The 18,235-nt window shown below is 52.0% G+C and overlaps 1 protein-coding gene across 9 annotated transcripts in view; it reads left to right on the top strand.

The window, feature by feature from the left end:
• The window catches only part of RPS6KA2 (ribosomal protein S6 kinase A2), a 494,183-nt gene that overhangs the window by 360,090 nt on the left and 115,858 nt on the right, over positions 1-18,235 (top strand). For all 9 annotated transcript variants that reach the window (XM_078370459.1, XM_078370453.1, XM_078370456.1 and 6 more), the window contains 5 exons: positions 2,366-2,446; positions 4,435-4,514; positions 8,927-9,033; positions 12,582-12,619; positions 14,573-14,715. In XM_078370459.1, the coding sequence (XP_078226585.1) occupies positions 2,366-2,446; positions 4,435-4,514; positions 8,927-9,033; positions 12,582-12,619; positions 14,573-14,715 (449 nt within the window). The remainder of the gene's footprint in view (positions 1-2,365; positions 2,447-4,434; positions 4,515-8,926; positions 9,034-12,581; positions 12,620-14,572; positions 14,716-18,235) is intronic.

The following is an 18,235-nucleotide window of genomic DNA, read 5'->3' as shown; positions in this document are numbered from 1 at the left end:
ATATTGATCACTTCAGCCACTTGCAAGTGAACAGTTCAGTGACATCAGTACATTCACAATGTTGTCCTCGCCAGTATTATACCCAAAACCTTTTTATCGTCCCAAATGGAAACAATCACTTCTCATTCCCCCTCCTCTAGCTCCTGTTCACCAGGCTTCTGCTTTCTGTCTCTCTGAATCTGGCTATGCTAGGCAGCTCTTCTAAGTGGGATCACACAATAGTGGTCCTCCTGCGTCTGGCTTATTTCACTTAGCAGAATGTGCTGAAGTTCCGTCCATGTTGTACGTGAGAATTTTACTCTTTTTTAGAGCTGATACCCCATCGTGTGTGTGTGTGCGCGTGTGTGTGTGCACATGTGTGTGTGCGTGTGTGCGTGTCCACTACAGCATCACGTGTTGTCTATCACCTGTTGATGGACACTTGGCTTCCTTCCTCTTTTGTCTGTTCTACAGAATCCTGCCGTGAACGGAAGTGTACGAACCCGTTCAAATCCACACTTTCAGGTTTTGGATGTGTATCCTATGAGCGTAATTGCGGGGTTGCACGGAATTCTGCTTCTTTGTGAGGAACTACCAAGCTATTTTCCACAGCAGCTGTGCCCTATTACATTGCCACCAGCAATGCATGTGGGTTCCAAGTTCTCCACATCCTCCACGTTTGTTATTTTCTCTTTTCTTCTGTTTATTATTGCACCATTCTTGGTGAAGAATTTCTTAAACTTTAGCAGTATGTATCACAAGTCCTAAATATGGATAAATTTAAATACCTGGCCCGTGATCGAATACTCGTCATATTTGTCCCGATAGAAACGTTTGAAGAAATTTTCTACCGTCACTCATTGGACTGTGTGAGGCCCCGGATGCTACCCAGGGTGTGGCGGCTTGCTTATGGGAATACTAAAGCTGTTCGTACTCTCAAGTGGTGCTCTTTGTTTGTTCATTCATTGTATCTGTATTCCCAATTGGCTAAACTTGAGATCCTGTGAGCACTAAGAAGAATATGCAACTGTTACAACACACTAAGTGAAACAAAGTACATGGTCCATGGTTGTCTTCATGGAGACAGAGAGAAGGAATCTTCCTCAGTTTCCATTTCCATCAGAAATGTGAAAACGGCTGTCCGGTAGCCTGAATGACTCAGGCAGGGATCACATATGTATGCTAACACCACTGCATGAAGGATTGTTCGGGAGCCCACAGGTCCCTCCATGCCAGCTATCCGCCCATGTTAACAAAAAGGGACATGCAGACCTGTTCCATGGAGAGATGATGGCCTGCCCCTCCACCACAGATCGCATGGAACATCACAAAGAGAGGGTGAGCCCTGCAGGCATCTCCTGATCTGAGGCAGGCTGAGGTACAGGCATTGCCTGGTGACCAAAACCATTTAGCCCCAATGTTAAAACACCTCCAGTCTACAAAAAATATAAGAGTTGTGGAAAGCAACTGAGCAACCATCAGACGAACCCAGAATGTGGAACATTCTGCAGATAAAAACTGACCTGGACTTACCAAAAAGTCCACAAAAAAATACAGGGCAGGGGAAATAGGTGTGGGACCATTGTCTTCTAGGAGCAAAACAAAGACATTTAACAACCCATGTAATTGAACTGGATCCTCGGTTGGAAAAAACAAGAGCTGCAAATGCCGTGGAGGGGAGGATTGAATATAGACTGGATGTTAGATGGTATCGTGGAGGGATTGTTGGTTTTCTTAGGTGTGACAGTAGTGTTAGAGTTATGTAAAAGACTGTCCTTTTTCTTAGGAGGCACCTGCACATGCACCTCGGAGTAACATGTCGTGCTGCCAACAATTTATTTTTTATTTTCTGGAGAGCTAGAGATGAATGTGTGTGTGTGTGTGTGTGGTGTGTGTGTAGTGTGCATGTGTGTGTGTAGTGTGTAGTATGAGTGTGTAGTGTGTGTGTGCGTGTGTGTAGTGTGTGTAGTATGTGTGTGTAGTGTGAGTGTGTCGTGTGTGTGTAGTATGAGTGTGTGTAGTGTGTGTGTAGTGTGAGTGTGTGTGCATGCATGTGTGTGCATGTGTGTGCGTGTGTGTAGTGTGTGTAGTGTGAGTGTGCATGCGTGCATGAGCATGTGTGTGTGTACTGTGAGTGTGTGTACTGTGTGTGTAGTGTGTGTGTGCATGTGTGTGTGCGTGTGTGTGTAGTGTGAGTGAGAAAGCAAATGTATGAAAATGTGAACAGTTGTTTAATCTAGGATTATTGTACAACCTTTTCAATTTTTGTGTATGTTTGGAGTGTTTGTGATGAGAAGTCAGGGCAGCGTATCAGTATTTCATGTTTGGTGATCCTCCGCACTCTCAATTCCTGCTTCGTGAATGCCTTTATCTTTCTGTTTTGCAGTTCGGGACCGAGTGAGATCGAAGATGGAGAGAGACATCTTGGCAGAAGTGAATCACCCCTTCATTGTAAAGCTTCACTATGGTAAGTAGAGTCAAAATGACACTTTAGAGAGGCCCCAGGGGAACCTTCTGCAGATCAGAGGAAATTGAAAAAGAAATAACAGGTCAGAAAGAAGAAAATCTTTCCTGTGCCAGAGAGTCCTGCCCAGTCCAGGGATGAAGGTGCCTTATTTCCTGGTCGCTTCACCTCTTCTGTATTTGTTTTCTTTGAAAGAGCAAGAAGCCCTGTTTTCATCTCAAAGATCTAATTATCGATGGGGTGTCCATTATTAAATTGTTACCATACCATTGATAATTTAGTAAGAAGATCTCAACCTTGATTGGGGTGAATCTGTGACTTATTTCTGCTTTGTTTAGAATAAAATGCTCTATGACCTAATAATTTATTTAAACCAGAAATGGTAAACCTTTTTCATTTCCAGTGAATCTCATGTTTAAAGACAGTAGCTCAGTGAACCCTCAAAACTTCCATTCAAGGCAGCTTATTATTTTCATGGTTTGAGGCTCAAGTCATTAACCAAAGGCCACACAGCTGCTTTGCCACGTGACTTCCCTTCATTTGCTCTCTGCCTTTTTATCCCAACAGAGAAGCAGTAAGTGAAATTTTCAAATTAAAAAAAGATGTGTTGAGATGGTGGTGGCAGGCTCCTGGCTTACTGCACTACACTTTCCCACCTAGTCATCCAGCTGAGCAGAGCGCGGAAGGGAGCAGCAGCAAAACTAGTGGTTTGTTCTTGGTTGCGTAGGGCAAGGTGGCGTGCAGGGAGGTGCCAGTGAGACGTGCGGGAATCTGAGGATAGGATGAAGGAACTGCAGAAGCTGGGTGTGCCCTGCTGTTCCTTCTGGGGTTGGCCAGTGCAGCTGCAAACCCCCACCCCGCAGCAGAGGAAGCTGCAGAGACTGGCTTTCTGACACTCCGTGCCCTCCACTGCTGCTGAGTGGCTGGGGTCAAGTCCCATCCTACATGTCATTTATGTTACTTGTTGGGGTGCTTTTCTGAAGCAATTGAGAACCGGGTATCTTACAAAGAGCTTTCAGCAGACCTCCACATCACCTCTGTGGTCACCCAAGGGCTCCATCTGCCCACCCAGCCCAGGATGGAGCATTGAATCGCACTCAGCATCACAGTCCTGGCAGAGGACTTTCTAGCTCGAGGCTGTTTCTAAAACCCCAACATTTATGATGCTTCTAGCATGTGCTTTTAGGAAATAAAACATTTTCTGGTAGGCAGGGATATCAGGATCCCTTCTTGCCACACATTCTATGTAGATAAAATAGGCACCAAGTGGTGCCTCAGCAGTGCCGCTGCAGTGGCCATCATCACAGCAGGGATGGTGACGGGCTTCTCTAGACCCTCTGTGCTCCTGCACCCTCTCAACAGAGGCAGGCCCTTGCTGAGTGTGGACAGGAGCTGTGTGGCCTGCCCGTGGCCTGAATCATAGTCTGTGGTTGTAGCTCATGGGGCCCAGACCTAGGACATGAGCCCCATTGTCTTGATGTACAAATAACTGGGCCTACCAATCACCAGAGCTGCCGTGAGAGAGGAAGGCAAGCGGGGGTTCCCTGGTAGCCGGGTGGAGTTCTGTAGGAAGAATGCACTTCCACAGGATGGAAAGGACACGTCCTCCAGACTCATCAGAGCCATCTTCAGGCTGCTCACTAATGCATCCCGACAAACCCGGCAACGATGAGAACAGCTTGAATTTGCACATCCCTCTTCCCATGTACGTTTCAGTTCCTTTACGATTAGAAAAGGGAAGGAGGGAGAAGAAAGAAAGATGAAAAAACCTCAAGACCCTAACAACAGTGAGAGAGGGGCCGCCCTCACAGCGTCAGGCTCCCCTTCCCAAGTGCTGTCCCTTTGAGCTGTCCATCAGCCGGGGTCCCGCTGTTTCTCAAATGGCTCAGCCTCCCGGAGTAAGCAGCACTGTGAGCAGGGAGAAGCCAGAGAGCGGTGTCACCACAGGACATTCAACAAGCTGCCAAAATGCTGGTCTCTCTCTCCCACAGCCTTTCAGACGGAAGGGAAGCTCTACCTGATCCTGGACTTCCTGCGGGGAGGGGACCTCTTCACCCGGCTCTCCAAAGAGGTGAGCGGCTGCCTGAGAGCGAGCAGGAATATCTGTGGGGGACTCAAGGAAAGGAGGGGTGGAGAGCACTGGGAGGTGGTGAGCAAAGGAGGGGTGGAGAGCACTGGGAGGTGGTGAGCATGTGCGAGAGTGCATGTGTGTGGGGCTGTGCGTATGAGTGTGCATGTGTGGGGGAGTGTGCATGTGTGAGTGCATGCAACACTGCATCTGTGGGGATGTGTGTGTGTGTACAAGTGTGCATGTATGGGGGGTGTGCATGTGTGAGTGTACAAGTGCATGTGGGGGTGCATATGTGAGTGCATGCAGAACTGCATGTGTGGGGTGTGCATGTGTGTGGGGTGTGCATGTGTGAGTGCATGCGAGTGTGCATGTGTGGGGTGTGCATGTGTGAGTGTGTGCGAGTGTGTAGTGTGTGTGGGGGTGAAACTGCATGAGTTTGATGTGTGGGGTCTGCATGGGATGTGTCTGAGCACATGTGCATGATGTGTGGGGTATGTGTGTATGTGTGAGTGCTTGTGTGTAGTATGTGGGGTGTGTGTGGTGTGTGTGTGCATATGTGGGGTATGCATGTGTCATGTGATGAGTGTGGTATGTGTGATATTTGCTGTGTGTGGTGGTGTTTGTGTTATGTGTATATGTGGGGGGGGTGTTTGGCATGCTGTGTGCCTGTGTGGGGTGTGTGTGTTTGGCGTGCTGTGTGCATGTATAGGGTGTGTGTATGTGTGGGGTGTGTGGGTGTGTGTGCTGTATGTGGTATGTGTGGTGTGTGCTTTGTGCGATGTGGGGTGTGTGTGTTTGGCATGCTGTGTGCATGTATGGGGTGTGTGGATGTGTGCTGTATGTGATACATGTGTGTTCTATGGGGTATGTGTTTGGCGTGCTGTGTGCATGTGGAGGGTGTGTGTGGGGGGGTGTGTGCTGTATGTGGTTATGTGTGGCATGTGCTTTGTGTGATGTGGGGTGTGTGTTTGGCATGATGTGTGCATGTGTGGGGTGTGTGTATGTGTGGTGTGTGGATGTGTGCTGTATGTGATACATGTGGTGTGTTCTGGGGTATGTGTTTGGCATGCTGTGTGCATGTGTAGGGTGTGTGTATGTGTGTGTGGAGGGGTGTGCTGTATGTGGTTATGTGGGGTGTGTGTTTGGCATGCTGTGTGCATGTGTGGGGTGTGTGGATGTGTGCTGTATGTGATACATGTGGTGTGTTCTGTGGGGTGTGTATGTGTTTGGCATGCTGTGTGCATGTGTAGGGTGTGTGGATGTGTGTGTGTGGGTGTGTGTGCTGTATGTGGTTATGTGTGGTGTGTGCTTTGTGTGATGTGGGGTGTGTGGCATGCTGTGTGCATGTGTAGGGTGTGGGTGTGTGTGTGTGGGTGTGTGTGCTGTATGTGGTTATGTGTGGTGTGTGCTCTGTGTGATGTGGGGTGTGTGGCATGCTGTGTGCATGTGTAGGGTGTGTGGATATGTGGTGTGTGGATGTGTGCTGTGATACATGTGGTGTGTTCTGTGGGGGGTGTGTGTGTGGGATGCTGTGTGCATGTGTAGGGTGTGTGGATGTGTGCTCTATGTGACACTTGTGGTGTGTTCTGTGGGGTGTGTGTGTGTTTGGCGTGCATGTGTAGGGTGTACGTGGGTGGGGGTGTGTGTGTGTGTTATATGTAGTAGGTGTGGTATGTGCTATGTGTGATGTGGTGTGTGTGGCATGCTGTGTGCATGTGTGGGGTGTGTGTATGTGATACGTGTGGTGTGTTCTGAAGGTGTGTGTGTGTTTGGTGTACTGTGTGCATGTGTAGGGTGTGTGTGGGGAGGGTGGGGGTGTGTGTTATATGTAGTAGGTGTGGTGTGTGCTATGTGTGATGTGGGGTGTGTGTGTGTTTGGCGCGCTGTGTGCATTGCTGGTTAGTTCTAAGGAAGCCACACAAGTGGCCCTAGCAACTGTCCTAGGTGGTCCTGACACAGCCCTGCAGCTCCAGGACTGTAAATCACGCTGTTGACCTCCCAGCTAGAGCATGTGGAAGGCACAGGTCAGTGGATAGGAGCAGCTGGGAAAGACTCTCACAGGGTCTCCCTTTCCTTCCTGGGAAGATGTAGTTCGTGCAATGCCACCCACACATCTGGGGGTGTTGGAGCATCGGGGGTGGTCTTTGCACCCCATCTTTGTCTCACGACCGCTATTGCACATGTCAGGATTTCTTCTTGACCTCCAGTGCCTTCGGTAGGAAGTCTCCAGGACGTAGCTTCACCGCACCCTGAGATCCCTGTGGCCCCAATGGACGTGAAAAGCACCCCACTTCATGGGATGGGGAAAGGCAGATTCTGCCCATGGCAGTGCCGCTGCCCGGCTTTCCATTCTGACAGTCCTGCTTGTTCTTCTCTTATACAAAGGAGGAGTGGCCTAGCAAGGGCATCTGAAGCCCCAGGCAGAGCAGCCCCAGCACTCCTGACATCCTCTTCCCAGCGGGGTGCCTTCATACATACCCCCACTCCCTTTCCCCACCTTCCCTCTTTTAGCAGGAGACCCCTTTGTCTTGCACAAAGCCATAAATGGAGCAGAGGGTCCCAGAGAACATGGCTGCCCTGTCCCTCTACATCCAGCAGCGCAGGTATCTCTGGGGCTCCTTGCACGGAGGAAAAACACTGGGCCAGGAGAACCTGATCCAAGCCCTACACAAAGCCCCTGGGAACCTGTGACCAGCCCCTTCTGGTGCCACCTGCTGTGTGCCCATTTCCAAAGCTGCCAGAGCCTAGCATCTGCCCATTCCTCATGTGCTACCATCTCTTGGTTTGTCCACTCCTCTCTCATCCACAGGAAGTCAGTCCATCTAGGGTCTGGTTTTGTCCGGCAGCTGCTATGACATGCCTGTGGTTGGGCTCCTTAACCAAAAAGACTGCAGTAATCAGCAGAAAGCATGGCAGCTCCGCGTGTGGGAATATGTGTCTCCCCGGAGAGCCTTTATTTCAGAGGAGGAGGAAAGTTGTCCAGGGTGGGCACCACAGACTCATGGAGCTGGTGGCAACCTGTGGAAAGTCTTTTCCTTGGGTCCCCTCATTCAGCAAGTACGGGGTCCAGCGTCTTACAGGACGGTCACTGTGCCGGCGCATTTCCAGAACGCACACCCAGGAGGTGTTTCCTTTCTGTGGAGAAACTTCCAGCTCTTGTCCTTGGGGGTTACACTAAGAGCTGGGGGAGTGGAAAGACAGGGTTGCCTCTGAGCCCTAAATTACACACAAAACTCATGGTGATCCACGTGTGGATATGCTAAGTCAGGAAAGAACAAGGCCACCAGCAGAACTTGCTGAAAGTCAGTCCCCTGAGCACATTAACCAATCTGGACAAGAAGCATTTATCTGGGAAAGGCACTGGCCAAGCGTGGAACGGAGAACAGGGGACTCAGGGGGCTCGCAGGTGGCTAGCACCCACCAGTCACTGTCCGGGATGTGGCGCCTCTGTGTCCAGCCGAGTGGAGGAATCCCTTGTATGAGGTGGATGCGCAGCTCTCACCTGAAGCCACTCGCTGTTCAGGCCCCCGACTGCCCTGCTTCTAATTTGGTGCTTGCCTTCTGGCAGCCTTCTGGCGGCATGCTGATTCTTCATGTCTGCTTTCCCAGAGAGAGGGGCAGGGATGAGTCATGATGAGACAATGGCCTTGAAGTCTGTTGGGCTTCGAGGCCTCATGCGTATTTCAGCCAGCCTCAGTGAGCATGTCCCTGGCACATGGACACTTAGGGCATCCCCACCTCTTCACCTCTGAGCCCTGAGCTGTCCCAGCCACATGGGAGCCCAGTACATGACCGCCTGCCCCCAGCACCCAGAAGCCCCTCTCCATCCCGCCTCCCTCGAGCAGCCTGGGCCGCCCATAGCTGACTTCGCACCGCCTGTGTGTGATCTTCCACTTTGGGTTTACGGTAGGTTACGTCGGCTACTAGTTTGCATTGAGCCATGGAGTGGAGAAATCCACAGGGAAAGAGTGATATTGGAGAGCCATTTTCAGTCCCTCCCATCAAGCCCTCAGAGTGTGGCTTAGTTACTCGTATTAAAATTGTTCTGAGTTCACATCAGCAGTATTCATATCAGAACATAAACCCAGAAACCCACCCCGGAGCCAGATGATTTGCAGGGATGAGGACAGAGAGGAGAGAGCTGAATCCAAGCACCCCACTCCCAAGGCTGCACGAGTCGCCTTTGCAGGAAGCCCTGTCCGCTGTCCGCTGTCCGCTGTCCGCTGATCTTAGAACTGTAGCGGGAATTCACTTTTCCATGAGAAGAGTCAGAAAAGCACTCTGGGGGGCCACGAAGTTCCCTGCACGGAGCAAACCCACCGAAGTGTGGGCTCTCGGGCTCTCTGGCAGAGTTCTCTAAAACACACCAGCCAAAAAACAGGTTACGTGGTTTGTTTTTTCCTTCTTACTAGGTAATGTTCACGGAGGAGGACGTCAAGTTCTACCTGGCTGAGCTGGCCTTGGCGTTAGACCATCTCCACAGCCTGGGGATCATCTACAGAGACCTGAAGCCTGAGAAGTAAGTGAGAAAAAACGAGGGCTGACTTCCCCACGCCCATCAGCTCCGTGTTTTTTGCCGGGCTGTGTTGGTAGCCATTGCAAGGTATTTATTTCCTAAATGAGGATGTATCAGAGAGCGGGCTGGGGATACTTGTGCTGCCAAGACACACTCAGGCATCAGGGCCCAGATGCAGGTGTGGCTTTGCTGATTTGCATAGGAAACGCCCAGACCCATTCCCACCTGACACTCATAACGTCTGAGGGAGGCCAGGTACAGGTGTGTGTCTGTGATGCACAGGAAGCCGGGAAGCTGGAGCTGGGGAGGGGCATGGCACACCCACGACCCTGACCCACATTCCTGCCCACTCTCCTGGGTGAGGCTCGTCCCGCCACTGGGGACCATCTCAAACATGGCTGCCTCCAGGCAGGTTCTCCTCCTCTCTCATCTCTTCCCTGCCATCCTCCAGATCCAGGCAGCCCTTTCACTGCTTCAGCAAGTCCACGGAATGTGGTCACGAACCTCTACTCAGTCACCTGCTGGCCCCACCTCCAGGCACCCAGTCAGAGCAGCTCTCCCAAGAAGTTCCCTAAAAGACAATAGCCCCAGAATCCCCAGGCCAGGTCCACTGAGATTCGTGTATCCTTGGCCATGGTGACCTGTGAGGCTGCTATTTCTAGGCTGTTTTGCTAAGCTATTCTAAATTTTTAAACACTGAAGTTCTTCCAAAACAATAGTGTTCCCATTTTGGTTTTGAAGTTGTTGTTTTACATTTTCTTTGCAGACCTGACATATAACTAGGAGCAATCCAGTTAGAGAAGAAGAGATTTGCAGGATGGCATTTTAGGTTCAGTTGACCTTGCCGGTATCCCTGAGGGGAAGTAGCTGATTGCCTCACTCACTCCTCACTGCCTCGAGGGGCCAATTCATGCCACCCACCCAGACCAGGACCCATAGCCGCCCCTAGATGAGGCATTGCCTCGTGGCCTGGTGGGGCCAACCAGCCTTGGGTGCCACCAGGCAGCCGCGAGCCTGTGAGCTAAGACCAAGGGGGCCCCGGGGTCTGGAAACGGGTCCCAGCTGCTGCTCCACATTCCTGCCCTATCATCTTCATGGAACTGAGAAGAGACAAGCCCTGCTCGGAAGCCGGTGTTGTTCCATGTGGCTGTCATTGATGGGAACATCTTGGTTTACCCAGAAGCCAGTTCGTGTCCCATGTCCAGCACGCGATATAAAATGCACTTGCCCATGTGCTTAGTGCTACTTCACCACCGGCCCGTGGAACGTCACAGCTGCACACCTCAATTGAATACGTGTGTAAATATACCTTGAGCATCCCTCGTCCAAAAATCCAAAATCTGAAATGCTCCAAAATCCAAGACTTGAGCCCCAACATGATACCTCCAAGGGGAAAATTACACACATAAGTACTTAACACAAACGTGGTTTCACGCACAAAGTTATTTAAAATATTCTGTAAATCAGCTCTGGGCAATGTGTAGAAGGTGTATGTGAAACAAAAATGAATTTTCTGTTTAGACTTGTGGCCCAGCTACAAGGTATCTTATTATATATAAGTAAATATTCCAAAATCCAAAAATTCTAAACATTTCCAATTTCAGGCACTTCAGAAAAGGGATGCTCAATGTAGACTCATGAAAGACTTTAACCTGAGTGATCCCGTCAGGAGGGCGGCCTCCTGGCAGCTGTGTCTCCTTCCAAGATCAGCAGCACAAGGTCAGATTTCCATTTCAAAGCGGGTCTGACCTTGAACGCTGCAGTGCTCTGAGCCTTGGGCCTCCCCTTTTGCTCCTCTCTAATCGGGAGATGATGGCAGAGCCTGGTCTGTCACCTTGGGTCACAGCAAAGGCCACCCAGAGGTGACAAGTTACCCCGTGTTAATGACCCGCTAAGTGGAAGTGGAGTGTTGTGAGTCTGTGTGGACACGGCCCCTGCTTCTCTGCGGCCTGGCTGTGGTTGCCTGAGTGTTAGGAGCTCACCCCGAACGTCCACCCAGGCCGTGAGCGCCAGTTCTCATTGCTCCTGAAGGTCAGTGTGATCCTCACCGCTAAAAATAGCCATGTTTAATTGCAGACTTGAAGGAAAAGGTTGTGTTGTTCAATCAGAATTATTAGGGAGTTAATCTTCAAAGGTGCTTCATTCTGGGCAAAGATTGAATGTGCCCAAAAGTCAAAGATGAAAACATTTGCCTCGTCAATTATAAATTGTCATCTTAAGTGTATGCTGTAATTTTTCCTTCCCATTTCCAGAAAACAGTAGGTGCTTTTTTAACCCCGTGGCAGGTGTTTTTATTGTAGAAAAATACACATAACATTTACAGTTTGAAGGATGCTTAAGCACCCAGCTCATTGGCATCAAGCACATTCCCACTGCTGAGCCCCATACTCACCATCCATCTCCGGGATGGTTTCAGCTTGCGGAACTGATGCCCTGTGCCCCGGCACAGTAGCCCCCCAGCCCCGCATCCACCGTCTGCTTTCCTTCTCTAAGACCTTGACTCCTCCAGGGACCATACATTTTATATTTGAAAATCATATAATACCTGTTGTTTCGGGCCAGGCTGGTTTCATCGCTCCAGACATCCTCCAGGCTCATCTGTGCTGGAGCGAGTCAGGCTTTCCTTCCTTTCACAGATTTCTATAAAGGTATCTATCACAGTTTTGTCCTCCAAGCCTTGCTTTTGCTTCTTTCTAGCCCACTTTCCATTCTCTTTAGGGCTAGGCTGGTACCTCCCAGCAACAGGAAGAACAGGATTTAATTACAGCCAAAAAAATAAATAGGGCAAGTTTGGGGCCACAGGGGCATCAGGGTATCACAGCCCACGCTGACTACTCCAGCCTGACATTCAGGGGAGAAGGGATTTCAGCCTGCGCCTAACTCTGTACAGACCCCACCTCCACTCTATAGGGAATGGAGGGTCCAACCCACAGCAGGACATCTGGGATATCCTGCGCCAACTCTCACATCAGACACGTGGCATGAGGAGGGCTTGGCGGGAACAAGACAGGGACCCAGTGGCCCGCAAGGGTGCTGAGCCAGGACCACCAGGTCCCATCACAAGATGTACCTGCTGAAGCCTGAAGCTCCTCAATGCCATGACCCCCGCCTGTGCTGGCTTCCCCTGGGATGGGTCTCGAGAGCCACGGCAGGGCTCGGGAGGATACGTGTGAGAAGGGGTCTTTGGACAGCAAGGGTGTCCCAAGTGCGGAAACATTCCTTCTCCAAGGCTCCCGGGCCCCTCTCCACCTGTGCGTCGCACACAGTAGTCTGGAGGGCTCCCAGACCTTCCCTGGGGACCCGTGAACGTCTAAAGCCAGTAGTCCCCCAGGTGCAAGAACACACATCTCTGTCTGGGAGGTGTTCATCTTTAGCTGGGAGCTGTGGAGAAGGAGGCGGGATGGGAAAGCCCACCGCACAAGCAGCAGGTACCTCCCGGGCCAGGTCCGTCAGGGCCTCCTGAACCCCGCAGCTCCCCTCCTGAGCTCCATGTGCCTGTCAGTGGGCTGGGTCTCTTTCTAAAGTGTCTGTTTTCTTTCCCTTTCTTTTAGCATCCTCCTGGATGAAGAGGGGCATATTAAGATCACAGGTTTGTAAAAGATGGCAGGCCCTTCGTGGCTTCACCTCAGCCCTGGCAACTTTGGGGACCGCCTCAAAGCCCAAGCCCTCTTATTTAGACCACCTTCCCTTGGCCAGATGCTTTGTCTCTAATTTGGCAGGATTTTCTGTAGCTACAGACTGGTCATAGTGTCGCGCATCCTCGTAACGTCCAGAACCATCCAGCTTCCCGGCCATACTATTTGCTGGGCTTTTTCAGCACCGCTGGGTCTTTAGTTCAGGAGCCCCGATGCCCAGCGCCATCCTGAGGGCAGACATCTGGGGTCTCGCTGGCATGCGGCCTGCAGTGCTGTCCTCACAGATGCTGTCCCTGCCTCCTCCTCACTCCCTGGACCGTGGTAGTGGCCACATGACCACCCTCCCCGTTGACATCTAAACCCTGGTAGCTGCCAGCAAGTTCAGTCAAACTGGAAATGGCTGCTCTAATCTCAGGACACCCCATTTGTACTAGTTCCCTACTGCATCTGTAACAAAATGCCAGAAATATCGTGGCTTCAAACCACACAAAGTGATCACCTTATAGGTCAGGAGGCCCCAAGTTGGAAATAAGTCTCCCAGGAATGAAATCCAGGCATTGGCAGGGCTGCCTGCCTTGCGGGGGCCTCTAGGGGACATTCCCTTGCTTTGCTTCTTCCTGCTGGTAGAAACCCCCACATTCCTTGTCTGTGCTGCATCCCTCATGGTGGAAGCCCATGGTGGAAGCCAGCGGGCAGCATCTTCTGAGCTCTCAGATGGTGTCCTGACCCCCATCTAACCTGAAGACCCTTGTGATGGCATCAGGCACACCCAGAAATCCAGGGTCATTCCCCATCTCCAAATCCCAGTGGCATCTGCAAAGTCCCTGTATTAGTCTGTTCTAATGCTGCTAATAAAGACATACCCAAGGCTGGGTAGTTTATAGAGGAAAGAGGTTTAATGGACTCACAGTTCCACATGACTGAGGAGCCCTCATCATCATGGCGGAAGGCAAAAGAGGAGGAAAGGCACATCTTACATGGCGGCAGGGAAGAGAGTGTGTTCAGGGGACCTGCCCTTTATAAAACCATCAGATCTCATGAGACTCATTCACTATCATGAGAACAGCACAGGAAAAGCCCACCCCCAGGATTCAGTTACCTCCCCCTGGGTCCCTCCCATGACACATGGGGATTTATTACAATTCAAGGTGAGATTTGGGTGGGGACACAGCTAAACCATATCAGTCCCTCTGCCACGTAAGGTGGCAAACCATTCCCAGGTTTGGGGGGGAAGGCCATGGCCTCTCTGGGTGCTGCTGCTCTACCCACTGGCTGGGCCTGTTTCAGCTCCACTCAGCCACTCTGTCATCCCCCAGACCTGTGGGTCCTGAACCAGTGCACTCCTGTTCTTTCCAGCCCTGAGGCCACTTCCTTCAGAAGCCCTTCCTTGCTCTGTGGCACCTGGTGAACCCTGTTCTTCCGTCATAGCTGGGCCTCTGCTCCCCAGGCCTCCTCTGCCCGTCTGTACTCTCCACACCCTGGCGTTGTCAGGCGTTCACCATACTCTGCCTTCCCCCTGGGTCCCCTACAGCTGGAGGCCCCTTCCCAGTAGCTGTCAGCCACACACCTGCCCCTCCACCCCGGGTCCCTCTGCCCTGTAGCGCCTGCCTCCATGTGCCTGTGGAAGTTCCCATCAGTGGCTGAGCATCTGCAGTCTGGGTGGTGTTTCAAGGCCCTCCTGGGTATGTAGATTCATAAGGAACTGCTCATGTTTTGAGGATTTTAGCTTCAGGCACCAGTGGGCTCTGGGCACTGACAGGCTCTGGGAAGCGCTCACGTGGTCCTGCTTTCACTAAGCAGGGCTCTGCTGCGCCCACCTGGAGAGGGGTGGGCCCACAGAGGGATGCTGATGCCTGCCTGAACACACCCAGAGACTGAGGCAGTGCATGTGCTGTGTTTCCATGTAGATTTCGGCCTGAGTAAGGAGGCCATTGACCATGACAAGAGAGCATACTCCTTCTGTGGGACGATCGAGTACATGGCGCCCGAGGTGGTGAACCGGCGAGGACACACGCAGAGTGCCGACTGGTGGTCCTTCGGCGTGCTCATGGTGAGCCTGTCCCAGGCCCCTTCCCTGCCATGGCGGCTCTTCCCCACATGGACCCCTGTCCCCGGGTGCGCTCAGAGGCCTCGGAATGCAGGCGAAGGCAGTGCCTCAGGGTGTGGCTTGGGATATGCCACAGGTGTCCAGGCCGAGCACTTCCCAGCAGCCTCCTGTCCTTCCCACGTCCCCACCATCAGCAAGTGGGGCTGTAATTCAAAGGAGAACCCTTGAGTGTGAGGAGCCTTCGTGCTCTTTGGGCTTAACATGATGATGATGACAGATGCCATGGTTTTCATATTAAAATATTTTTCTTATTTAAACACAAAATCCTGGCACTTAGTTATGAACTGAGATGTACATGGAGTTAGGCATTTTTGCATCGGTGTCTGGAAAGGTGAGTTGTTTCTGACACAGTCTCGCAGACAGAGTGTGTAACTGAACTTGATTTGGGCTGTTGTCTGGGTCACAGTCTCGCAGACAGAGTGTGTAACTGAACTTGGTTTGGGCTGTTGTCTGGGTCACAGTCTCACAGACAGAGTGTGTAACTGAACTTGGTTTGGGCTGTTGTCTGGGTCACAGTCTCACAGACAGAGTGTGTAACTGAACTTGGTTTGGGCTGTTGTCTGGGTCACAGTCTCACAGACAGTGTGTAACTGACTTGATTTGGGCTGTCGTCTGTGTCACAGTCTCACAGACAGTGTGTAACTGACTTGGTTTGGGCTATTGTCTGTGTCACAGTCTCACAGACAGTGTGTAACGGAACTTGATTTGGGCTGTTGTCTGGGTCACAGTCTCACAGACAGAGTGTGTAACTGAACTTGGTTTGAGCTGTTGTCTGTGTCACAGTCTCGCAGACAGAGTGTAACTGACTTGATTTGGGCTGTTGTCTGGGTCACAGTCTCGCAGACAGAGTGTGTAACTGAACTTGATTTGGGCTGTCGTCTGTGTCACAGTCTCACAGACAGAGTGTGTAACGGAACTTGGTTTGGGCTATTGTCTGTGTCACAGTCTTGCAGACAGTGTGTAACGGAACTTGGTTTGGGCTGTTGTCTGGGTCACAGTCTCGCAGACAGTGTGTAACGGAACTTGGTTTGGGCTATTGTCTATGTCACAGTCTCGCAGACAGAGTGTGTAACGGAACTTGATTTGGGCTGTCGTCTGTGTCACAGTCTCACAGACAGAGTGTGTAAGGGAACTTGGTTTGGGCTATTGTCTATGTCACAGTCTCACAGACAGAGTGTGTAACGGAACTTGATTTGGGCTGTCGTCTGTGTCACAGTCTCACAGACAGAGTGTGTAAGGGAACTTGGTTTGGGCTATTGTCTGTGTCACAGTCTCGCAGACAGTGTGTAACGGAACTTGGTTTGGGCTATTGTCTGTGTCACAGTCTCGCAGACAGTGTGTAACGGAACTTGGTTTGGGCTATTGTCTGTGTCACAGTCTCACAGACAGTGTGTAACGGAACTTGATTTGGGCTGTCGTCTGTGTCACAGTCTCACAGACAGAGTGTGTAAGGGAACTTGGTTTGGGCTATTGTCTATGTCACAGTCTCGCAGACAGTGTGTAACGGAACTTGGTTTGGGCTATTGTCTATGTCACAGTCTCGCAGACAGAGTGTGTAAGGGAACTTGGTTTGGGCTGTTGTCTGTCACAGTCTCGCAGACAGCATGTGTAACGGAACTTGGTTTGGGCTGGGTCTTCTGTGACATGCCAGGAACAGTGTGGGCTCCTTTCTCAGTCCTCAGAGGGTCCTCTCTCCCTCACTCTCCCGCCAACTCAACCCTCCCAGCTGGGCAGGGGGCTCATGGCCTCGGGGTAGAGCAGATGTCCAGTGAGTGCTCTGGAATCTGACATGGATGACGATGGGATGGCAGCATTTCAGGGGTATCCCATCCTCTGGCCTGTGCATCACACAGAGGAGGAAACTTTACGAAATGGAAGAAGATTGCCCGGCTGGGGTGTGGTGAACTATGTGCCTGCCAAACCTGGTTCCCTTCAGAGTTCAGGCCGCCTCTCTTCCCACCACACGCCACTCCTCGTCCCCTTGCTAGGGAACCCCAGGGCTGAGTCCTGCGGTATCACCTGGGGAACCCCCAGCTGGTGTCCAAGGCCTCACTGGCCCTTTGCCACTTGGGTCCCTGGCCTCGGCCCCAGGAGCTCACAGACCCTGGCTGTGTCTGATGTGCCCGCACAGGCTGCTCACCTCTCCCTGAGGGGCAGACATACATTAGACCATCTGGGAGAACAGTGTCCACAGCCTAACCCAGAAAGCCAATTCGCGGTCAGAGATGCCTGTGTTATGCTCGTGGCTGCTCCTGCCTGTGGAGTCGCCTTCCCTTCCTGGTCATTCCTACTGGTAAAATAAGTCACAACAGAGAGAGTCATGCAGCTAAACACGTGAGCACAGGCTGGACACTGGAGAAAATGCCTGCAGGAAAGCCAGGGGCCCACGAGCTCAGCCAGGAGGACGAGGCTGCTGGTTTATTATTTACGACCATTCAGACATTCAGTGGTTCCAGCTAAGGGGCAGGTCCTCTCCATGCGGAGACCCCCAAGCTAAGTCCCGTAAAAGCGCCTCTGAGACCACCTCTGCTTCCCTCTCCATGTGGAGACCCCCAAGCTATGTCCCTCACGGTCACCTCAGAGACCACCTCTGCTTCCCTCTCTACAGAGAGACCCCCGAGCTAAGTCCCCCATGGTCACCTCTGAGACCACCTCTGCTTCCCTCTCTACAGAGAGACCCCCGAACTAAGTCCCCCACGGTCACCTCGGAGACCACCTCTGCTTCCCTCTCTACACAGAGACCCCTGAGCTAAGTCCCCCACGGTCACCTCTGAGACCACCTCTGCTTCCCTCTCTACAGAGAGACCCCCGAGCTAAGTCCCCCACGGTCACCTCGGAGACCACCTCTGCTTCCCTCTCTACAGAGAGACCCCCGAGCTAAGTCCCCTATGGTCACCTCTGAGACCACCTCTGCTTCCCTCTCTACAGAGAGACCCCCGAGCTAAGTCCCCCACGGTCACCTCGGAGACCACCTCTGCTTCCCTCTCTACAGAGAGACCCCCGAGCTAAGTCCCCCACGGTCACCTCGGAGACCACCTCTGCTTCCCTCTCTACAGAGAGACCCCCGAGCTAAGTCCCCCACGGTCACCTCGGAGACCACCTCTGCTTCCCTCTCTACAGAGAGACCCCCGAGCTAAGTCCCCCACGGTCACCTCTGAGACCACTTCTGCTTCCCTCTCTACAGAGAGACCCCCGAGCTAAGTCCCCCACGGTCACCTCGGAGACCACCTCTGCTTCCCTCTCTACAGAGAGACCCCCGAGCTAAGTCCCCCACGGTCACCTCTGAGACCACCTCTGCTTCCCTCTCTACAGAGAGACCCCGGAGCTAAGTCCCCTATGGTCACCTCTGAGACCACCTCTGCTTCCCTCTCTACAGAGAGACCCCCGAGCTAAGTCCCCCACGGTCACCTCTGAGACCACCTCTGCTTCCCTCTCCATATGGAGACCTCCAAGCTAAGTCCCC

Source organism: Callithrix jacchus, chromosome 4 (assembly GCF_049354715.1).
Source record: "Callithrix jacchus isolate 240 chromosome 4, calJac240_pri, whole genome shotgun sequence".
NCBI classification, from domain to species: Eukaryota; Metazoa; Chordata; class Mammalia; order Primates; family Cebidae; genus Callithrix; species Callithrix jacchus.
The sequence above is the reverse complement of the archived record's forward strand: the minus strand, read 5'-3'. Positions and strand labels throughout refer to the sequence as shown.